This window comes from Nyctereutes procyonoides, unplaced genomic scaffold (genome assembly GCF_905146905.1).
Source record: "Nyctereutes procyonoides isolate TBG_1078 unplaced genomic scaffold, NYPRO_anot_genome, whole genome shotgun sequence".
NCBI lineage: Eukaryota > Metazoa > Chordata > Mammalia > Carnivora > Canidae > Nyctereutes > Nyctereutes procyonoides.
In genome coordinates, this window is record NW_026575131.1 from 27,573,413 (window position 1) to 27,598,137 (window position 24,725).

The 24,725-nt window shown below is 42.1% G+C and overlaps 1 protein-coding gene across 1 annotated transcript; it reads right to left on the reverse strand.

Annotated features, from left to right (window-relative positions):
- Positions 1-10,387: 10,387 nt before the first annotated feature.
- SNTN (sentan, cilia apical structure protein) lies at positions 10,388-24,654 on the reverse strand. The gene is made up of 4 exons (XM_055342656.1): positions 24,545-24,654; positions 22,382-22,416; positions 15,413-15,552; positions 10,388-10,546 (listed from the first exon to the last, which is right to left on the reverse strand). The coding sequence occupies exons 1-4, from the start codon at positions 24,652-24,654 to the stop codon at positions 10,388-10,390; spliced, it is 444 nt and encodes a 147-aa protein (XP_055198631.1).
- Between the last annotated feature and the right edge of the window lie 71 nt (positions 24,655-24,725).

Consider the following 24,725-nt stretch of genomic DNA (forward strand, 5'->3'; position numbering starts at 1 on the left):
GCGCTCTCTGTGCATTTTTCTCTTAGCATCTTCAGGCCTGGCTTCTGGGCCTTTGGTTGAGCTCTTCCCATCTCCTGCATTGTCCTCCTCCCCTGCAGAGCTGTGTTAGCCAGGGTCCCAGCACAGTCCACACGGTACACTCAAACTGGGTAGCTGAGAAGCATTAAAAAAGAAACTATGCACATAGATGTGCACAGCATTTAGGGAAACCAGCATGAGGTGGTGCAGTACTTACAGCCTTCCATCACCACCTCCAGCCAGAAGGAGCAAGAGATGGAAAAGTGACCAGATACAGAAAAAGCAGCTTTGTGGAGGAGGCTGTCCAGCCCAGGCTTTTCCACCCTCCTATCACCTACAAGGTCACAGGCCTCAGCCAACCAGAAGCCAGAGGCAAAGACACATGTAGATGCAACCGTGCAGGTCAGCCTTCTTGGACAAGAGCAGGGTAGAAAAGAGTGCCGAGAAGACCCAGAGGGATAAACAGAGAAGAGGTGCAATGCCCTCCCTACTTCCACCACTCATCTCAGCCTTTTCAAAATTAGATCCATGAATCAAGATCCAACACAAATGCCAACTCATGCAAGAATCCTCCCACCTGTGCCGCTCACTGCCCTCCAGCTGGAAGCCTCTTCCTCATCCCTGAACATGTCCACTACCTTCTCAGAACTTCAACCATGGCACTCCTCATTTTGCATCTTACGCCCCCATGACTTCTATGCTTATGCTTAGGTTGGGCTTTCTGAAACCAGATCCTGAAATGATATTTGTGTCAAGTTGACCTCGGGAAGAACTGGTAGGGAGGTGGGAAGAAGGAAGGAAGCCTAGCCAAGCTAGGGTATGACTCAGTGCTGCAGGGGAGGCCCAGGCTCTGTGCACATCTGCCCTTAGAATTGATTCCGTCAGGGGCAAGTAGCGGTCTAGATGGACTCCCACGCCAGTCAGTCACTGGTGAGGGACCTCTAGTTCTCTGAGCTCACAGGCAAAGTGGCTCTGGCACCTGTTGTTAGATGCTGAGAGAGGGATGTGGATGCTGGCTTGTGAATGCAGACATTCACTGGGGTCTGGTGTGGACAAAAATGGTGAAGCAATTAAAAGAGTTGGGGGGCAGCACTGATAGGTCTGTTATTACTCACATCTCTCTCCCTTCTTAGATAGTCAGCTTCTCTAGGGTGAGGACGGGAGTCATCTCTGTAATACCATATGTATCTTTGTAATGTCAACATCAAGCACCAATGTCGGCTCCGTGGGTGTATAACTAATGCAGCTGCACGGCTCTAAGAAGGACCCCCCACTCCGTGTAATCCTCTACTGTCACCATTTTGAAATTCTTACTGATTGTTGAACAGGGAGTCCTGCGTTTCTATTTTGCACTGAGCCCCATGAATTATACTGCTGGTCCTGCCTAGCACAAAATGGACATTTGATAGGTGTTTAGTGAATGAAGGAACGATGCCTGGCATTCATTAGATGGTCAGTAAGTGCAGGCTAAATGGGTGTATCAGATGGAACTGTTGCCTTCATGTCTTCAAGTGCAAAGATGAGGTATGGTGGGGTCTTGCCATGGACCCTGGCTGCTGCTTCCTCCAGTCTTCACACCTCTCTAGGCCCCTGATGAGGTGTGGGTAGGACTTGTTTATTTCAAGTCGCTATTTATTTTTCTCTTCCCATGACACGGAAAATTCTTGGCATCAGGCAGCCTCAGGGTAACACTATTTTTATTTCCCCAGCAGAATAATTAAATTTAGGTTCAGTTGCTCTTCCTTAGCAGAGAGACTGTGGGCAAAATAGGATGAAGAGCTGTTGCAAATGGCTGGCTGGGATGGGTTCCAGAGAGACTGGGCACCTTGATCTGGAACACATTTACTGTGGATCCACATGGGGAGGAGAAGCAAAGGCTTTGTTAAGATCAGTCAGCCAGACCTGTCTGCTGTCTAGAGCAACCACAAACATATCTTAGAATTACAGAACTGGGTGGAGCCAGAGGAATGATCATCTAGACAAGGGGTCAGCAAACTATAGTTCACAGCCCAACTCTGGCCCAATGCCTGAATTTGCAAATAAAGTTTTATTGGAACACAGCCACTGCCATTCATTTGTGTATTGTCTATGGCTGCTTTCATGATACAACAGAACTGAACTGTTGTGTTAAAAACTGGGTGGCAAAAAAACCCCACAAAAACTGGGTGGCATGCGAGACGGATAATATTTATTATCTGACCCTTTAAAGACAATGTTTGCTGACCTTTGACCTAGATAAGAAACCCTCAAAGAGTGCTATGTAGACATTAATAGTCCTTCAGAATTATTAGAATATTCTGGAGTAAAGTCTCTCTTTTCTGTTTAACTTGAAGCTGAGCTCAATTTTATATTGAAATCTTTCTTTTACTGCCGTAACTCAAAGAAAATGAGTCAACGGAAGGGAGAATTGTTAGAGACCTATTTCTTGTCTCATTGGCCACCATTCTTCTTGAGGCTCAGGGACACAGAACGATAGCCTTTCCCTGCATGTCCCACACATGTTCTTGCTTTCCCATATGTGCTGCTCCTCTTCTTGGAAGGAAGGGTCTATTTTATCTTCTCTATTTCATGATCTCCAATTGTGAATCATCTCCTAAAGGATTCCATGGAATGCCTAGAATTACCACTCAGCAGATTTCCCAAGACGTCCACAAGTACTTCTTGAAAACTTATGGTATGCAAAATAGTGTTTTTCAGTGCTAGGAATTAGGGGAGGGGTTTTCTCAGTTTGGATTCCTCCCCAGAGCAGACCCTGAGACAAGGACTCAGGTGCAGGAAGCTTATAGACAGGCAATTCTAGGGAGCAGAAGTGAGGAAATTAGGAAAGTGAATTAAGGCAAGGAGCAAGGATGATAAAGGTGTGTTAAGGGGTAGCTGACTATGGTAGGTAACTCTGGCTCAATTTCGCTGGGGTCCTTCTGTTGTTCTTGTCTCATAATCATAGGGTGAGAAGGCTGGAGGACGTAGCCATGGACTTCGCCCCACCACTGACTGAGTTGCCCCTGGGGTTTGAATTCTCCTGCATGCCCTGGGTTCCTCTGTCTGCTATAGAGCAAGCTCCCAGGGCCCCAGGAAAGAGAGACACGTACACCTGAGGTAGAAAGTTGTCATTGGAAATAGTCTACTGGTGTTACAGGTGAACTCAGTTGTGCTGAGAAGGTGTATGGGCTGGGCATCAGCATTTCCTGCTACAGAATGACATTCAAAATATTTAACCTGGGGGCGCCTGGGTGGCTGAGTTAAGTGGCAGATTCTTGATTTTTGGCTCAGGTCATGATCTCAGGGTCCTGGGATCAAGCCCTGAGTACCAACTCTGTACTCAGTGGGGAGTCTGCTTCAGGATTCTCTCTCTCCCTCTGCCCCTCCCCCTGCTCTTTCTCTCTCTCTCTCTCAATTAAATGAATAAGTCTTAAAAAAATTATTAACCCATGCAGCATGAGCACAGACCATTCAGAACAGGCGCTAGCTGTGAACATCTGGTGTGGGCATGCCAGCACTCGAGTGCAAACAATCCGCTGTCCCAAGGATGCACACGTGAATAAGCATCTCGGTTTTTAGGCTGAGCTGCTCTCCAGGAAAAACTGATGGGATTTCTATGATGACATCCTCTTCCAGAGCTTTTAGCATCAGCCCCAAATCACTCAGAACAGTTGAAATGAAGATCAGAGTTGGTTTTGTTTGTGGCCTCAGGGCATAGACAGAAGCCTCCCGCCTCTCTCAGCCCAATTACCCCTCTCTACCTTAATTTAAAAAGGATTCCAAGAGTCAAGAAAGCCCAGTTCACTCACACATGGTCACCCCAGAGATTAGAAATGATTTTCATTCTGCACCTCTCTTCCCATCCTGATCTCAGAGAAGGGGGTTGGTGGAGGGAAATCTAGCAGGAAGGGCTCATGAGCCGGGAGCCACATTACTATGCAATTTAGTGTCTTCACTATTCCACGCATGCATTTCAGAGGGAATCAAAGTGTTAGAGAAATTGAAGATCCTTTAGAAACCTCCTTGTGGTTCTCCTTTCCCCACTTTTAATTTCATTATTGATTTTCATGAAGTCCTCCAGAAGCCCCCAGTACCTACAGCTTCCTTTTTTCAAAAAGAGAGATTTTTAGAAAACGGAGTTTACAGGCTGGTAGAGATACAGCATCCTTGCAGCCAGATAAGCCCTTGGCCTGACACTGAGGCCTCTGTCTCTCCTGGTGAAGGGTCCACAAATTTCCCAGGATTAACCTGTCTCACTGCAGGGTTCCAATCTGTTTGAGGTCAAAGTATACCCTTAAAGGTAAAGAAGGACAAAATAGTGCAGTGAGAAACAGATGAAACTGGTGCAGTTATTTTGAATAGAAAGATAAATCATTGAATTTTGAAATGGCTTTATCTAATAAATAAACACGTGCCGTGAAAAAAATGGCTGGGCTGGCTGAGGTCCAAAAATCAGTAAGACACAGAAGGATGATCATGTGGCTCTGCTTCCAGATAATCACAGCTGGCAGTTAGTTCCAGGTGCTGGGCTCCTCTGTCCTCACGGATTGTCCACTCTCTGTGGGCTTCATTGCCCCCTAAACAATGAGGACATATCACTGTGGCTTTGATCTTAAGAATATTCTCCGCACTGCTTATTTGCTGGTTCTGAGCTAAAGTAGAGTGAGAGCCATCTTAAACTGACTCTAAACCTTCATTCTCACCGATTTTTAAAATGAGTACAGTCTTTGTAATAAGACCCAGCTCGCCTATTTAACATTAAACCACATTGTGTTTTTTTTCCCAGTATGACATTGACCCACATCTAAGCAAATATCTTCATGTTCCCCTTTGCACTTCTTCCATTTGAGAAGGACTCATTAATTCATGTATTTGTTCATTCAATATTCACCAGTAGCTTCTATATTCTAGGTGCTGTTCTGGGTGTTCAGGATGCTATACAAGGTAGTCACGGCTCCTGCTTTTAAAGATCTGATAGGCCAGTAAATGGCCACTGAATTGTGGTTTTATGTGGCACTTAGAAAACATGTATAGGGACGCCTGGGTGGCTCAGTGGTGAGCGTCTGCCTTCAGCTCAGGGTATGATTCCGGGGTCCTGGGATTGAGTCCCACATCAGGCTCCCTGCAAGGAGCCTGCTTCTCCCTCTGCCTATGTCTCTGCCTCTCTCTCTCTGTGTCTCTCATGAATAAATAAATAAAATCTTTGTTGAAAAAGAAAACATGTATAAAGTATATTTACCTGCTGTTAACCTAAAAAGAACATGGAGAAATCATCTGCTGCTTTTCCTCCTCTCTCTCTCTTTTTTTCCCCTCTAGGACATCTTTGGCTTACTGACATTTAGCCCTCTATCTATTGGGCTTTGCCACAGATGGCCAAAGTCAAAAGCTAGCAAAGAGGAGCAAAAGAGACAGATTTTTAAATAATTAAAATTTGTCCGTTTGCTCACTGGCACCTTGTTATAATCTTTTTTAAGAACTCTCGGTTTGCACAAAAGAATATCAGAATGGGAAGGAACTTTAGGGCGCATCTGGCCACAGGGTCCTCCTTTACTAAGTAAGAGAGACTCTTAGACCCAGAGAGAATCGGGGGCAGCAAGCTGGGAGGGAAACTCGTGGTTGTGACCATGCATCAGCCTGTCCACCAGGCAAAATCCACTGTGCCACTGTCAGGAAGACACCCTCCTCTCCTCCCCTGGCCTCCTGCCTGCCATTTGCACTTTATTCAAGGAAGACCATGGGCTACAGTCTGCATGGGTGCAAAAGTTCCGATGCCTCCCTGCAAAGGAAGAATTGCCTAGAAAATTAAACCTAAATGACATGGAGAGGCAAGGAAAAGCATGTCTTATTGTTACTGCTTCTCTGCTTTAGCTCTTGCTGAATCCTTTTGGGTTCTGGAGCTGTGCGCTGCAGCTGTGGCCGCTTCCTCTTCCTCTTCCCTCGGAGGGGAGTTTGCGGTAATTGGGTGTGATCCTCGGATCGTGCAGAAGCTCTTCGTTGTTGGTTTTACATCCACTCACGTTATCATATGGAGGAGCCAGACCACGGCACAAAACAGGCGTGGGCGGAGTTCTGGGTTTTATCTGCCACTTACTGATGCAACCCGAAGTAACTCGCTAGACCTCTTCGGTTTCATTCTCCTGTGTGAGATGGAGGTGACACCACCAGTATCTCACAGCTGTTTTAGGGATTAGGTAAAAGATCATATGACAGTATCTGGGGGCAGTAGATGCTCTATCAGGGGCAGCTCTTAATAGTAATGATGATAACAGTGTGTCTGGAATCACACAAAGTAGAGCAAGATGCGTGCGTAGGGGCTGGCATGTAACTGAAGTACTCGTGTGCTTCTGAGTCCCACGGTAATGCCTTTAGGAAACCTGGTCTCATTCTGATCCCAAATTTGTATTTGAAGAAAGCATGAGGCACACTCACAAAAGGTGGAGGACTTTCTCAGAGCCACACAGCTCTTGGTGACCAAGCTTGGACCAGGGCCCAGGTCCTCTGTCTGGCCCACTTTTCTGGGTCGGTGATCTCTCCAGGGGCAGAGCCCTCCCAACTGCACAGTCTGAACACTCACACAAAGTGGGGGAAATCCAGACCACAAAGAGCCTCTCTGTAGGTAGAGTTCCTATTTTGTCAGCAAACAGGTATGAAAAAACATCAGTATGTTTGCTTTCTTTACACTCGGAGTTGTGGATAATGTATTGAAGACTTGCAACAAGATTGCACGGTTTTCATCAAGTGGGCTGGAGGGGAAGAAATGCCTAGACCCACTTCATGCGGTGGCCCCTCCAGAATTTGATTATGCACAATTGTACCCCCAAAGGACCAAAGAGAGATGAGAATCCATGCGGCCTAGACTGGAATTGAAGGAAAGAAGACTGGCACAATAAATATTCCAGGCCTGAAATCTCTGCGATACAGTCTCGCCCTATCCATGGGCTGGACCACCTTTCTGGGTTCAGCAGACTGGTCTCCCCAGGAGCACTCATTAGCTCTACTGATGCTGAAGGTCAGCTGATGAGCAGCATTCCTGTTGGTTTTCTTCCAGCCCTTTTCCCCCTTTCTTACAAAGAGACTATTTAAAGCACAATTCCTGATCTCATACTTGGACCCATTTTTAGACACTAGAATAAAGAAAATTAGGGGTTCTAGGACTGGGTATGTTTCTGTCACACTCACCAAATTGCAAGCTCTTGGATAGGAATATTTTATCTCTATTTAATCACAGGAAAACTTCCCAGGGAGGCTCAGGTTAGCTCCTTTTATATAGTGACAATGCAAGAAAGATTTCACTAAGAATAATAAATGAGATTATTCCATCAAGACACTTTTACTGAACCCATACCTGAGAAGCAAATAACATTACCTTCCAGTCCCAGTTACAGATTTTGTATTAGAGATGGTTGTTAATTTCCCATGTCAATCATTTCTTTTCCAGCTCCTCCCTTCTTTCTTTGAGAACCTGCCCATATACTTTGTAAAGACTCAGTTCCCACAGTCCCTGCTGAGTGGGTGTGCGATTTGCTTCTCTGAATGCAGTCAAGTAGATCAGGAGTCCCTACTCAAATGCAGACAATCAGATTCTCTTTCTTGGGGATAGGAATTGGGTTTCTGAGCTGCCACTGAGGGTCTGTTAAGCATTTAAAGAGAGAGGTGAAGTTAGCAATGGGGACATTGTGTTTGTTCTTGTGCCAAGAAGCAGAAAGAACTGGTCAAGAGATAGAGATAAAAAGGAAGCTAGAGATAAGGCTAGAAATGAGAATGAAGGAGCATGGGTAGGAGGGAGGGAAGGAGAGAATGCAGAAAAATGGTCACATTGTAGACAGATGCAGAGACCAAGAAATCAATTCATTTAAGAGAAACTAAGCACAAAATATTGGCCTTGGGGCACCTGAGTGGCTCCGTCGGTTAAGTGTCTGCCTTCGGCTCAGGTCATGGTCTCAGGGTCCTGGGATGGAGCCCCACATCGGGCTCCCTGCTCAGTGGGGAGTTTGCTTCTCCTCCCTCTGCAGCTCCCCCTGCTTGTGCTCTCTCTCTCTCTCAAATAAAAAAAAAATCTTTAAAAATTTTAAAAAAAATCTTGGCCTTGCTTTCTGTTACTGCTTCCAGTATTTTGTGCACATTAATTGAATTCTCTGACCTTTCATTTCATTATATCCCCCTGTGATGCATACAGTCCTTACCTTTTTCCTGTGTGTGTGTGTGTGTGTGTGTGTGTGTGTGATATAATGGGTTTTTTTCCTTGCAGCCAAGAAATATCAAGACAGATTTGTATCCATAATCTCACCTACAATGAACAGTAACATTTCAAGATGGCACCTTTGTCTTAAGAGTAGAGCTCACGGTCTAGGACAGGAACCAAGAAGTGAGGGAGGCTTTTGTGATCTATTATTTTAGCATCATGTTCATTGATTTATCTGTCACTAGTGCTTCACGTGCTTTGGCTCTGTTTTCATTCTTTGCATCAAGCTAAAATAGATTCTATAATTGATATCCTCCTCAGAGGAGCGTGACTTTCCATCTGGGATGGATTTTCAAAAATTCTTACTTGGATCCCAGAGGGTTGGAATGGCTCCAAGATTCCTCATAACACCATTGGCCAGCACCTCTTTTCCCCTTCCCTGAAAGGTGTGAATTTGACCTTTTCATTGGTCACCCAGGCTGCCATATTCAGCTACTTGTGACTAGGATACAAAGGGCTTTGAGGGAGAGCAGCCCACAGAGTTCTATTTGAGGGATACCAAATGCTTCCCCAGGACCCAGCTGGTGCCTCTCTCTCACACCGTGCCTGAAATGTGCACAGTTATTTCTGGTGAATTATACTATTATTGCTCACGATGAATTCTAATATTAAAAAAATTAGCAAATATAAAAAAATTAGAGTTGCCCACAGAGAGGACAGAAAACTCTCAAATCTGCTGGTTATGTGACTTTGGAAACATCAAAACCTTTGTCCTTCAGTTTCCTTATCTGTAAGAGAATAATACTAATACCTACCTCAGAGAGTTGTTATGGGGGTTAAATGAGTTACTATTTGTAAAGCCCCTAAAAGGATGCTTGGCACTTAGTATGCTCCCTGATGAACACTTGTAATTCCTATTAAAATGGTGATAGAGGGTAAAGTCTGGAGCTTTTTCTCACAAATATGTAGACCCTTACACTTAGAATGTCTGAGGTTTGGAAAAAGGAAAGGGTCAAGGGGTCAGGTCTTGGTGGATTGGGAACACTGTAGGGTGAGACCAGGGGTGAAGTTCTCCCTCCTGAAAGGGTTACTTCACATATGTATGTGAGGCTTTTGGTGGTGGGCTGGCAAGAAAAGTCAAGATAAGGAGGAGGGGTTTTGGAAGTTACAATAATTTTACAGTGAGTAAAAGTCTTTGTGAAAGTTTGTCTCAAAGGCTCAGGCATTGACTTTGTGTGTGTGTGTGTGTGTGTGTGTGTGAGTTGTGTAATTTAGACTCAGGAACACAAGCATGAATATAAGCAGATGTGGGTCCCTGAAACATACTCACTTTTAAGAGATATTCTCAAAAGTTGTTGGTTGGCAACAGATTATAAGGATATTGGGGTGTTTGGTTTTAAGTCACATTTATTCAGGTTTAATTCACATACAGCAAAATCTACCCTTTTTATCTAGTGTAAAGTTCTAAGAGTTTGACAAATGTGTGCAGTCATGTAACCACCACCACAATCAAGATATAAAGCATTGCCACCTCCCCCAAAAGTTGCCCTGCGCCCATTTGTGAACAACTTCGCTTCCCACCCACAGTTCTGGTAACCACTGATCTTCCTCCCCCTGGGTAGTTTTGCCTTTTGCAGAATGTCAGTAAAGTTTCTACAACTTTTGAACCCAGGTCAAGTAATAAACTCTTTTAGCATCCTGATGCCCTTATCATAATTATATCGTATATGCAATTGACTAATACATTGTTAAGTGTCTACTTCTCTTCTGCTAGACTTATGCAGGCATGTCCCAGGGTGGAGATTATGGAGATAGTTCATTACTGTATATTTAGCAGTACCATCCATTAGAGGCTCGACAAATATCAATGAATGAATAAATGAATGAGTGAATGAGCAACTTAATGACTATAAGGAAAGTGTTCATGTTCTAAGTCACTACTAAGCAAAAGCAATTTGATATTCAGTGGTATCAAATCTATCTTATTGTAAAGCACCCAGAGACTATATTATTCAAACATTCCTCAAGAGTATGCATATACTTTTCAAGTTATATTGAATCTAAATACTAGCAATCAGAACCACCCCCAGGCAATCCCAGATTCATGAGCAGTGTGCTCAATTAATTTAAAATAAAATGAAGAAAAATCTTTAAACGTTTAACACTGTCTATTGCTATTATTTTGTCTAACTGCATATTTAAAGCTATTTATTTCATGATTTTTACACTCCATATATTTTGCAGCAAATCTGAAATTACAGTGATGCTTAAGAGCAAAATCATGAAATCCTCAAAATCAAGTTTATCTTCAGTGTGCTCGTCGAGTTCAGAAAGGAGGTCTTTGTATTTGGGTTTGGTTTCTTGGCCCTGTGAGAATAAAGAATAAGTAAAAACTAAATTCGGTTTGCCACCTTGGTTTTACAGATAACAAGCAATAAGAAACATGTTATTAACATGTTATTGTAACATAACATGTTCTTAAGAATATCATGTCAAGTTGCTACTAGTGCTACTAGTTGAGCACCATGTTAAATCTTTTCATGGGTTATTTTGCTGAATTTCCATGGTGACCTTATTGAATATATTATTATTATCCCCACTTTACAGATGAACACCAAAGATTCAGTGAGAATTAAGTCACTTGCCTCAACCTAGGCAGCTATTGGTATAGAGCCAAATTCATGTCTTGGCTTCCTGATCCTAGAGCCCACACTCTAAACTACTAAGCTATCTGCCTCTCTAGAAACATAGATACGTTATGTTTTCAGAATTTCAAAATATGGGATGTCTTGGTGGCTCAGCAGTTAAGCATCTGCCTTGGCTCAGGGCAGTGATCCTGGGGTCTTGGGATCAAGTCCTGCATTGGGCTCCCTGCAAGGAGCCTGCTTCTCCCTCTGCCTATATCTCTGCCTCTTTCTGTGTCTCTCATGAATAAATAAATAAAATCTTTTTTTAAAAAAAAGAATTTCAAAATATAATCTCTTTTTTTAAAAGCATAATCTCTTTGTTATGGGAGAAATTCACTCTGTGTCGCACTGAACAATAAAAATGTCCAGATATGTGAAATAAAAAATGCTAATAGAAAAATCTGTGCTTTGGAAAACTGTTCAGCATTTAGTCTGATCATAAATCACAACCAAGTCCATAGTCCTCATAAATAGATTGAAGGAAAACATATGAGTAGTACATACATGGAGAGGCTTTTTAGTTTCCCACCACAGCTTGTGAAATATCTAATGCCAAGTGGCATTAAAACATTAAGGTCATTTGGTTCTCTGTTATTCTGAGCTATGTTTGCATTTAGTTCAACCCCAAATGCTCACCCATGTGCTAGCTGTAAAAAGCCATCACAGCAATGACTAAGGCCCTTTAGGAATGATGATACATTCCTCTTACAGGCTAGACCATTCTTGTTTCTCTAGGCTCCTGTTTCTCTCAAGAGGTCCCACCTAACAGTGAGGGTGAAAGAGCTTCCCCTGCCTCACTGCAGGGACAACTCAGTGCTACGTTGAAAGGGTCAGATCCAAGGTAGAGATAGGATTACTTACTGGTGGAATGGCACACTGCTCAAGGGTCAGAGGTGGGTGTAGATCTCACTTTTTTCTTTTTAAAATATTTATTTATTTATTTATTTATTCATTCATTCATTCATTCATTCATTTAAGAGAGTGAGCATGAGTGAGGGTAGAAGGAGAGGGAAAGAATTCTAAGCAGACTGCCCACTGAGTGCAGACTCACCTTGGGGCTTGATCTCAGAACCCTGAGATCAAGACCTGAACCAAAGTTGGAGGCTTAATCCACTGAGCCACCCAGGTGTGCTAGATCTCTTTTTTTTCCTGCATATTGGAAGAGCACCAGAGTTGACCCAGGTCTAGCCCTCTTGGGGACTGACTAGCCATATTGTCTTAGTTTCTCCTCCTCCTCCTCTCCTCCCTCCCTCTCTCCCTCCTCCTTCTCCTTCCCCTTCTCCTTCTCCTTCTCTTCTTCTTCTTTCTTCTTCTTCTTCTTCTTCTTCTTCTTCTTCTTCTTCTTCTTCTTCTTCTTCTTCTAGATTTATTTATTTATTATGAGAGAGAGAGAGAGAGGCAGGAAGAGTGAGTGGGTTAAGGGGTTGAGGCAAGAAATATCCAAGCAGGCTCCTGCTGAGTGGGGAGTTGAATGCAGGGATCCATCTCACAAGCCATGAGGTCAGGACCTGAGCTGAATCCAAGACTCTGATGCTTAACCAACTGAGCCACCTAGGTACCCCTTGTTTTTTTGTATCTTCTTAACAGTACATTTAAAAGCTCAGTTTTATTGTATCTGGCTGACTACAGAGGATTAAGATCCCCCAAGTCTTGTTAGCTTATGAGAAAGGAGATGCTCTCCTCAGAATGCAGGCCTCAGCTAAAAGATCCATCTCTGTTTACCAAAGAACTCCACATGGGGATGTAGGAGGAAGCCCGGTTAGTAACTAAGGGGCTGCCATCTTTAGCCATGGCCTTGGATGCCCCCACCTGCCTTAAGGAATCTCACAGAGCTGGGTGCTCCATCCAAGGCAGCATTCTGACATTACACATTTGGTCCATGAAGTTAAACTATTGCTATTAAAATTGAGAATGCCCCTGAGTCCCCTGGAGTCTCCTGAAGTGTAGCTTCTGCTTTTGGGTACCTCTCATAGGAGGATGAGATGTGTCTGCTGCGGGAGATCCAGGAATTGACTGCCTTTCTCAAGTGTAGCCTACACTGAGGAACATGAGGCTGAAGGTGTCTTTCTGAATGATTTGGCTTTAACTTTCCCCCCAGCTGTTCTCAGAGGGGTTAATGAATTATAGCACCACCCCTCCCCTTATCCAAGGTCTCCCAGAGTTTCAATTCCCGGGATCAACTGTGATCCCCAAGCAACCATTCTCCTTCTGACAAATCATCAGAAGGTCTATAGAAGCCTCATGTGAGGTCACAGGGCCCACCATCACTCACCTCCCTTCACCTCAGTCACATGGTCACAAGAAGGGTGAGTACCATCCAATAAGGTACTTTGAGGGAAAGACCACATTCATGTAACTTTTATTAGAGTATGTTGTTATAATTGTTCTATTTTATTAGTAGTATTGTGACTCTCCTACTGTGCCTACTTTATAAATGAAACTATCATAGTCACTGTGTTCATAGGGAAAAGTGGTCTGTAGAGGGCTCAGTTCTGTCCCTGGCTTCGGCTTCCACAGGGACCTGGGAACTACCCTGCTCGTGAGGGGGGAGGTGACTGTACATCAGAGTGACCCTCTGCTAGGTGCTCATTCTCATGTTTGTTGAAAGTTCTCTGAGGATTTGCCCAGCCGCCAGCCAGGAGGCCTTTTTCTCTCTGGAATCTGTCATTCTTTTGGCCTCTGATGTAGGCAAATGTTACAGGATTTACTCACCCACACCTTCCTTAAAGACTCTCTAGAACGTCTTACTGCTTGTCAAATTCTGCCTACTAATTCTGGCTGAAAAAGTCTTTCTTTAAAAAAGAAAATTCAAAGAACAATACAAAGGATTCTTATTCTTCTTGTAATTGAAAATGTGTGCCCTTTGACCTATATCACTTTGCTTCCCCCTCCCTCCGGGCCCTGGCAACCATCATTCTAGTCTCTGTTTCAGTGAAACTGGGTTTTTAAAAAATCACTTATTCGTGGATCCAGATCCAAGGTTGATTTCTCACATAGTCTTTTGAAATAATCAGATTCACAGGAAGTTGTCCCCTTGGCCCAGCGTCCCCTGGTGGATGACTGTCCTATATGAAAGCCCACACATTTATATTTTAATAGAATTATAATACTTATCTTTTTAATTTCTCAGAACACACATAGCACCCTAGACACTGCTTCCTTTTTAGTTTTTTCTTGCTCTACCTACCGATAAATATTGGTGGTCTAGACTTTGCATGAGCCCCCCTTTTCTTCTTACACATTTCTCCTATGCCAGCATTTCCCAAAGTATGCTTGGAGAATGTAATGCAGTTTTAGGTGATATAGGAATAAATATTAAATACAAATTAATAGTCATCTATTCTTTTACTACCTTCCATTTTTACCCACTGAATTGACATTTATAATCATGATAAAGTATTCCTATACATTTATTTAAGTAGGGAGATAAAGAAAAAAGTTCTAAGTGAATTATCATACAGGCTACAGGTAGATGTGGGAAAAATATTAGTATTTCAGTGAGTGAAGGTTGCGGAATATGTCTGTATGTAATTGAGGTCGGTGACCTAACTCTGACTTCTATATTGCCAGCACAAATCTCTATTCTGATCTCCCAAGTCATATGTCCTGTTGCTCTGTTTCTCCTCTGGCATGTTTCAGGGACATCTTAAAATTGACACATTCTCATGGAACTCATCACCTCTCCCCCACCTCATCTCACCTCAAATCTGCTTATACTCCAATCTTTGTCTTCTCTGGGAATAAGGCCACCACCTACTTCTTCCCAGGGTCAGAAACTGGGGCATCAACATTTGCTCTTCCTATTTATCAACACTACAGCCAATCAGTTATCAGATCCTGTTCATTCCACCTTCCAGATGTCTCTCCTGTTCACCACCTTCGTCCCAAGCATCATTGTCCTTGGTTTGGATGCTCCGTCACAGACACTCTCTCTTTGTCCGACCCCCACCCCAATTCCTTCTGCAGGTGGTGTAACTTCTTAGTCCTGGACTAAGAGACCATGCCTGGCTTTCTCCTACCCTCAGGCTGTGCCTCTGTAATTTGGCTTCTGTTTGCTTCCTCAGCCTTATCTCCTAGTGCTTCCTGCTTTTCCTTCTCATCAACTACTTCTTGGCTGTCCCAGGTCATTGACCATCCCTACCAGGCTTTGCATATACCATTCCCTCTGCTTGGAATGCTATCATTCTCAGCCCCCACCCACTTCCCTTGCATTACCAACTCTTGCTCATTCTTCAGATGTCAGCTATACCTTTTTTTCCCCAAGAGTGCTTCTTTGACCGACTACCCCAAGATGGTCCCTCTGTTTTTAAATGCATGCTCTACTGTTTTATGGTTATTTGAATATTTCTAATTACTTTTTCAGCACGTGTCTCTGCTCTGCTGGATTGTTAGCTTGTTCATTGCATTAACTCTAGTGTTCAGCTCACTTCTTGGCATATGGTAGGTATTCATTAGACATTGTTGAATGAAACAACATGATTGTTGGCTCTTTGGGCCCTCCATTATGATATGGCTCCTATTTCTTCATGCCTGTTAATTCACTTACTTCTGTGAAATTCCTAAATTGTGTTTGCAGCAGATTTTTGGCAGTAGCTTTTCCAAGTTTACCATTGGGGTCAGAAGAGTTTCTGAAAATCAGAGCGATGGTGGCAATGGCTTTTTCCAGATCTGAGCCCTTCTTGAGAGCTGTGAGGGAAGAAATGACATAGTCTAGGTTAGGAATGACCCTTTCCCAGACATGGGGTTATATTTCCTAAGGGACCCAGGGGGTGCAGATCATTTCAATGTGGCCCTGTCCTTGGAATTTTTGCCACCTATCTGAGAGTGGGATGTAGGGACATCTGACTCTGGATCTTTAAATAATGGAAACAAAAGTTTCTTCAGGAGCAAAATAATTATTTGAATTAGGATGAGATTGCCTACCTGTTTGTCATGTGACCTTGGGAAGATACCTCACGTCTCTCAGCATTGGTTTTCTGATCTGTAAAATATTGAAGGGGTACCTACTATGTACTAGGCTCAGACTCTGGCATTGAGGATACCACACTGAATAAGACAAAGTCCTGCTCTTGTGAAGTTTGGGTTCTATGTCAGAGCATCACCTCATGTCGGTGTGATACAGGAGGATGGCATCCAGAGCAAGCTCTTTGATATCATGATGGATAAGGGACTCCCTTTGACTTATAGCCTCAGTCATATGACTTCTCAGCTGGTTTCTCTGGTTTCAACCCCTCGGAAGGGCGGTGCTAACTCACTTCTTTCCAGTGGGTAGCACCCAGTGAACACTGAGAACTACACAAGATGCAGTGCAAAAAAGTCATTTGTTCTCTGTCCTGTTAGGCCCTTGCAATCCTCTATCATAGAACTTCTCACATATTAGAGTCATTGCATTTTTAATGGTCTTTCGTCTCAACTAAAAGGCAAGCTCCAGAGACCAGGGATCGTATCTTTATCACTGTATTCCCAGTGACTGGCACAAATTTCTGCTACTTAGTAGGTGCTTGTACATGCTTTTTAATGAATGAATAAGAAGAAAATTAAAGGAAAACAAAATCCTACAGCTTTTAGCCCAGGTAATGTGCAACAGTTGTTGCTACAAAGAATGATGATCAGAGAGAATAACACAACTTTTGTATTGAGAGTGCACTATACTTCTGGTATTTTCCTAAGGGACTCAGCACCCAGAAGTGACACAACTAGATGTGGCTTCTGCCCTCTTACAATATACTTTGCAATCTAGTGAGATAATAAGCAATAATCAAGAAGAGATGTGTCTATGAATCTATGTTTGTTTTAATGTATATTCAATAATTATTTGTCCATATATATATATTACACATACTTATAACTTGTGATGTATGAGGCAAAGAAAGGCGCAGAGACAGAAAAAATTTAAAAAAAATACATCTGGGAGGAAAACTACTTAGATAGCTAGTCTTGGAGGTCTGTGTGTTTAGACAAACATTTAAGCTAAGACCTAATGGATGGGAAGGATCTTGCCATGTGAAAGTATTGGGAGGGTGTCAGGCTGGGATTCGGGTTATGCCAGATATCCCAGGCTCAGGGAGCAGAACGTGTGAAGGCTCAGATCAGAGGGAGTCTGGCGGGTTGAGGGAGCTGGAAGGAGACAGGTGTGGCAGGAACCTAGAAGGGTGTTTGATTAGGAAAGGAGGTGAGACTGGACCATGCAGAGCTTACAGCCCCTGAAAAGGAATCAGACTTTTCTTTGCAAATATTTTCTTCCAGTCTGTCAATTGTTGGGTTTTTTAATCCTTTCAATTGAGATCTTTTGTGGAGGAATAGTTTCTAATTTTTATAAAGTCTGCCAATTTTTCCTCCTATGAAAGATTTGTACTATGTAAAACTAGAAGTTTTATAATTTTATGGTCTACATTTAAATCCATGATCCATTTTGAGTTCATTTTTTGTAAAAGGCATGAGACTTAGGTGCAAGTTCATTTTTTCAACCTGTGGATGACCAATTGTTTTTGCACCAGTCCTTGAAAATACCTATCCTTCCTTCGCTAAGTCATTTTTACATCTTTGTCAAAAATCAGTTGGGAATATTGTATGTCAATCTCTGGGTTCCCTATTCTGTCAACAACACATTGGTTTTTTTTTTTTTAAGAATTAATTTTTATTTTATTCTTTTATGATAGTCACACACAGAGAGAGAGAGAAGCAGAGACACAGGCAGAGGGAGAAGCAGGCTCCATGCACCGGGAGCCCGACATGGGATTTGATCCCGGGTCTCCAGGATCGCGCCCTGGGCCAAAGGCAGGCGCCAAACCGCTGCGCCACCCAGGGATCCCCAACAACACATTGTTTTGATTCCTGTAGTCCTATAGTAAACCCAAACATAGGGGAAAGTCCCCCACTTTCTTCTTTTTCAAAATTATCTTGTTTATTCTAGGCCATTTCCCTTTCTGTATATATTTATATAGACTTGTAGTAAGCCTTCAGAGAAATTTGAGGAGAATTGATATATTTGCTATATTGACTCTTTCAACTCAGGAACAGTATGTATCTTCATCCTCATACCACATTAGATATGCTGGAATGATGTGACCTTCCTGAGGACACACTAATGATAAGTGGCAGAACTTGAATTTGAATCCATGTGGAAAACATAAGCCTCATGATGATAGGAATTTCTTTTTCTTTTCTTTCTTTCTTTCTTTCTTTCTTTCTTTCTTTCTTTCTTTCTTTCTTTCTTTCTTTCTTTTTCTTTCTTCTTTCTTTCTTTTCTTTTTTTCTTTTTTTTTTTTTTTTGCCTGTCTTGTGTTCTGTGGAACCTGCAATATTTAGGATAATGCCTGGCACATAGTAGGTGCTTCATATATATTTGTTGAATGAATGTCTGCTAAATCTGTGTCCTCAGCTTCTTACTCCCTGATTTCCTTTCTAGCTTCTTTTTTTAAAAGATTTTATTTATTTATTCATGAAAGACACACACACACACACAGAGGCAGAGACACAGGCAGAGGGAGAAGCAGGCTCCATGCAGGGATCCCAGAGTGGGATCCATCCTGGCACCCCGGGATCATGTCCTGAGCCGAAGGCAGATGCTCAACCACTGAGCCACCAAGGCATCCCTCCTCTCTAGCTTCTGATCCTCAGTCTCACTGCCTATGGCTTGTGCCTGACCTTTCCTACTTCTGTCTGCTTGTCTAGTGGCTGGCTCTCCATCTAGCCTAGAGCTCCAGCCTCAGAACATTCCCTGCTTCTTTGGATTTGATTTTTGGCTCTTTATCCCTCTATCCTTAACCACCTCTTCCCTTCATCTCTGCCACATCCATGAAACCCACAGTTAGAATTGAGATTCTCCTTGATTACCCAACACTGTGCTGCTTATCAAAATCCCAGAAGATAAGTATATTCTTCTAGCTTGTGTCTATCTGCCTTTCCTGGGATGTGTGTATTTGAGGGGGTGGGATGCTATATGGTGGTAACCTTGAATGTAAGTGGCTAAAGAATAAACTCTATTTATTCTGTCTTTATGAAGCAAATTGCTTAGAGGAGGTAATTCCTTAAGAGGTAAATATTCCTTCAGTAATTTTGGCCATTTGATTTATTAAGTAATGACTAGGAGCAATTTGGGAAGGCTTTAGTATGAGCTGCTCTACTGGTAGCCTCTTGCTCTCCAGGCTACACCTTTCTGGTGAGGAAGGGGTGTATTTGCAAGCTGTGAGTGAGTTTGCAAATAATGACAGACACCTTCCTTGTTTACTCGGTGCCAGATGCCTTTCAAACATAATCTTATTTAATGCTTAGTAAAACCCACAGAGGTAGTACTATTTGTGTCTCAATTTTACATATTGGAAATTGACACATGGAGAGATTAAGAGTTTTAAGGTCAAATTGCTCAGAAGTGGCAGATGAAAGAATTGAAAGTCTCTTTGATTACAAAGACCATAGAAACACCTGCCAGTTTGGAGGATCTCTTTGTAAGGCCATCTGCACAGAGGCTGTGGATTCCAGATATTGTCCAGCTCCAGGAAGAAGTTCAGGTCCATCTGCATTCTAGATGGGGACTCTATTTGGAATGAGTCAACTCCTCTTCCTTCTCCACCATTCTTTTAAACCCAGCAGGAATTTCCCCCTTGACTATGACACAGCATATGTTCATAGTAAGAACTGAACTAGAAAATATTACAAATAAAAGATAACAAGATGCTCTGGTTGTCCTACCAATAACTCATGATACTTTGTGAGATGTTTTGGTTTCCTGTTTTTATGGTTGGGTTCTTCCTTAATAAACTCAGCATGTTGCCTTTTAATTCATGCCCTGTCTGCCTCACAGAGTTGTGAGCAAATATGTGAAAGCATATTGTAAAGGGCTAAGTCCTAGCAAAAACCCAAGGGTCAATGTTTCTCTTTTTGGCATCTTTTATCAGCTTTCTTGCCTCTGGAAGGGGAGTGTTGGAGAGGGTGCTAAACCAGGCACTTCATGTTGACCTCACCTGCTATTTCCTACTTTACTTTTTATGATTTAACAATACTAAACGTGTGTATAGTCTCTTACTCATACCGTTCTGCAACAGATATTTTTTGGGGAAATATTTATTGCTAGGCTCTGTCCTACTTCTGGGGATGGGCCACTGAGCAATATCAAGAGAGCAATACCTAATTTCCCGGTGCTTGTGTTCTGGAGGATAATAGTAATGAACAATTACAGAGCAGTATTTGACATTCTAGTCATTCCTCCATAGGATGCACAGGATTCGACTACTTAGCTCTCACACCAGCCTTCAGAGGTGGGTTCCCCCATATCATCGCCACTTTATAGATAAGGAAACTGAGGCTCATGAAGGTAAGTAGCTTGCTCAAGGTCACACAGGCAGTCTGGTTCTTTACTGCGATGCACACTGCCTTTCAATATTGTTTTTCAGGCAGTGTATTTCATAGGACTCTTTCTCAAACCCCAGATTGGGCAACATGTCCCTCCTTTGTGCTTCTCTAATTCTCTGAACATAAACTTATCATAACCCTCACACTAAAACTGTTCATCTGTCTAAATTTCCTTCTGGATCAGAGAGGTCCAAAAGAAAGGTACTGTGAGCCATAATGATAATCTAATATTTCTGGTAGCCACATTAAAAGAGTGAAAAGAAGCTTACAAAATCATTTCCATAACACATTTTATTTAACCCAATCTATCAAAAATATTATCATTTCAACAGGTGATCAATCTAAATAAATTATTGAGATATGTTACACTTTGTTCTACTAAGTCTCTTAAATCTGACTTACCAATTACACTTACAGCACATTTTCATGCTCAAGATCTACACGTGGCTGGTGGCTGCTATACTGGACAGAGCAGTTCTAGACAGTGTGTTCCTGAGGACAGTTACTACAGTTTATTTATCTTTACTACACTCATTCCCAGGCCCTGGCGTGTTGTGGGCCTCGGTATACGTGTGTTGTACTGAGCTGACCAGAACTTCAGAGCCATCCTCTGCCTTGTTCCCCTCACCGTCCCTGGAAAATGGCACACAGCTCTAAACATTAGATCTAGTGAGTTCCTGGCATATTAGCATAATAGAAATCCAACTCTCAGTGAAGCAAGGTGTCAGAATCGCCTCATTGTAGAACTTCTCCTAATATTAATTCTTTTTGCAAATGGAGAAATGAAAACCTGCTGGAGAGAAGTGGTTTGTCCCAGTTCACATAGGTAGTAATATGGCAGGACTAAAAACTAGGTCTCTCTAGGTCAGTAGTTTCCCCAAAACGCTAGAGCTTTTCAAAATTCTCTGCTACAAAACTGCTTTGGATACTAGAGGCAAATATGTACTCATCCCCTATTCCTCTCCTCAAGAGATCAGGGCATAGGGCCAAGCAGCCAGCAGAGAAATGTGGGTTCATATTGACCTCTAGTCCATGTTCTGCCTGTGTCTTATTTCAGCGGATAACATTTAAAACCACTTGCCACTGAATAAAACCTATTCTGGGAAGTTGAGCCATGTTTATCCTGTGCTTTTTTAAGGCATGGGAATAAATGTGGCCCAATGGTCCGATGAAAGGAGTCAGGTCCTAGGAATGGTGTGTGTGTGTGTGAGTGTGTGTGTGTGTGTATGTGTATATGTGTTTCAAGGGCAGTAAGAGTGATAGAGTTACAACTCCCCTCAACCTCTGAGAAGGGATAAATTGTATTAGACATGTGGTGGGTCAATTATCAAAAGTATCCAAAATCATTTAAATTGTAAAACAGAAACCATAGCTTTCTTATTGTGATAGTATAAAAATAGTAGTTTCACCGAGATGGAGATTTATTTAAATAAAAATACAGAGTCTCCTTTGGAGATATTGGCTAGACATCTAGGAAGAAAGACAATTGCAATATAGTAATATCCATTTATGTTCATTACTCTGTAAACATTTTAAAGCCACAGATTTTGGAATAATGATCCAAATTTTGAATGACTTTTTTTCTTATATTGTTCCTTCCATGTCAATATTGTTATCTCTAAAGATATTTTCCTGATAAAATTGAATTGAGGGGAAATATTTACATTTTGAGGGTTGGCCACACTGTGTTTTCATTCCATCAACAGAGGCAGTTGGGGGTCGATTGCATCCTGAGTCCAATGACCATTTGTGAACTAGATATTGATGGCCTTGCTCTGGACACACTGAGGATGCTGCCCATAGAGAGGCAGCTGGGCTCATGGGAAGCGGCCTGAATTAGGTCAGAGGATTTATGTTCTCATCTTTGCTTGGCCTCTTATGGACCGTCTAGATTTGGGCAAACTAATTCTTGGACCTCAGTTCTCAAATCTTTAAAAAAGAACATGATGTTATGCTATATGTTGGCAAATTGAACTCCAATAAAAAGAAATTTAAAAAAATAAATGATACAATGGAAAAAAAAAAGAACATGATGAATATTTAAGGATGTATCCACAAGTTCTCTTACAGCTCTGGCATTCTTTAATGTCCTGTTATATCTATTCTTTGTGTGCTATCACTGTAGAAGAGAAATACGTACCATTGCAGTCACCCCATGACTTACCTTTTATTGTAGCCAGTTGTTTTGATATCGAAATGCTGCCAACAAAATGAGAGAAACAGAATGATTTTGGAGCTTGGGTATTTATTTCAACATCTCAAGTAAAACAATACAGAGACACCTGGCTGGCTCAGTTTGGTAATGGTCAGACTCTTGATTTGGGCTCAGGTCATGATCTCAGGGTCTTGAGGTCAGGCTCCATGTTGGGCTCTGTGCTCAGCGGGGGTCAGCCTGGGATTCTCTGTCTCTTTCTCGCTCTGCCCCTCCCCTGCATGCACACATTCTAAATAAATAAATAAATAAAATATTTTTACAAATAAAGCAATACAAAGATTTAAAAATTAATTTGCTTTCAGTAAACCTTCACTGACCCTGTGGGTGGAAAGTCATCTGTCTTTCAAACTCCTTTTTCTCCTTGCCACATAGTAAAGACATGCTCGAGTATGTCTAGTGCGCATATCCTAGTGTTTCTTGCATTTATGTCCCCACAGGGTTAAATTCTCTCCAATGGAAAAGGAGTGGAAAAGTGTGGTCACCTTCCATGTAAGCTCTTCTCTGTTCTTTCCTATTTCCACCTGACTGATGTAGAAATTATCCAGGGCACTTTGGAAACCTCATGTTAAAACCACTATCATCCTGGGTCCCTACATGGCTACATTGAGTAAATCTGCTACAGACCTGAACCCCCACTCCAGACTGTCACACGAAAAAGAAAAAAATAACTCCTTGTTCCATAAAACACTAGGATTTGAAGTTGATTTATTTGTTCTGAATCTAAGTACCGTGCTGGGGTTTGGGGATGCCTCAGTGACTGATGGGGACATGTTCGTGTGCTCTTGTGGCTTAAGGTCTAGGACTGAAAACAGATATTAAGCAGGTATTTCAATCAAAAGTAATGGCATAACCAGATTTGCATTAGGGGAAATTATTTCACTGATATATCAGGAAGAGAATGGATAAGGGGCCAGATGGGAGGTAGGAAGATGAATCTTACTCCCTTAAAAACTGCAAGTCAAAGTTTGCTTGATATTTCAACCCACAATGACTAGAATGGTTTTCAAGAAAGCCAATAAGAACAATAGCACTTGGTCACATCTTTGACAATTCCTTAAAGGAAGCTTCCCGGTTCAAGATCTGGATTTGGCACTAACTAGCCAAGAGTGCATCACTTTGAGGAGCCTCTTTCTTTTTATTTTTAAAATTAGGAAGTTGGACTCTATGATTTTTTTCTGAGATTTATTTATTATTGTTTGAGAGAAAGTGAGCGAGCAGGGGAGGGGCAGAGGGAGAGAGAGAGAGAGAGAGAGTCCAAAGCAGACTCCACACTGAGCACACACAGCTCGGTCTCACGACCCTAAGATCATGACCCTGAGATCACAACCTGAGCCCAAACCAACAGCTGGACACTTAAACCACTGTACCACCCAAGGTCCCCAAGGACTGTACAGTTTTTTAGAACTTTTATGGTCTTCTTGGTGAGTTCCTCTTGATTTTCTAGAAACTCTGCACCATTATTATTTCCTTTATACAATGTGCTATCTTTCATTTTGCATACAATGCACCTACAGCATGGCTTGTGTTCTTTCTTTCTTCTTCTTCTTCTTTTTTCTTTTTTTTTCTTTTGGCTTTTGTTATTTTCTATTGCCACAATCTCCATTAGTCTGTGTGGGCTTTGAGACCAAGAGTTTATGCAATTTATCTCAAAACCTTCCAACCCTCACCTAACAGAGTGCTATCTAGCATTTGTTAATTGTTCAAGAAAGTATTCTGAACTATAGTACATCTCCTAAATAAAACTACACAAGAAAGAATATTTTGAATTTATTAGTTATAATTTGACACATTTGAAGATATGAAACAATTTCCCTCTGCCATGGGTAATCTGAAAGAATTTGTTGTATAGTTAAATTCCTTGCTAATTTTGATTTACAAATGTTTCTCAAGAGGCAATCAAAGATATTTGTGTTAATCGAATCATCTTTTCAGTTTGCAATCAAATCTGCCCAGTTGTTCCCTTTGTTTCTCCAATCCAACTTACAGCTGCTTTGGGGTGGGTAGTAAGTAACAAACTTAGAATATCTTGACCATCGAGTTGACATGAACTCTTTGGAAATGCATCTGCAAGCTTAAATGAAACTCATTAAAGGAAAGCCACGTGCCACTGACCTTTTAGGCATTTTCCTAGGTGCTAATGTGGATGTTGGGGCTGCAGAAGGACTGGGGTCCCCTTCCAAGTGGAGTGCTTGGTCCCGGCTACTGTGCATACAGCCACACATATCTGGTCGTTTGTTGTGTGTTGGTCTTTCCTAAGCAACAGTCACTTGCCCACTGTTACTATTGTTGTTCA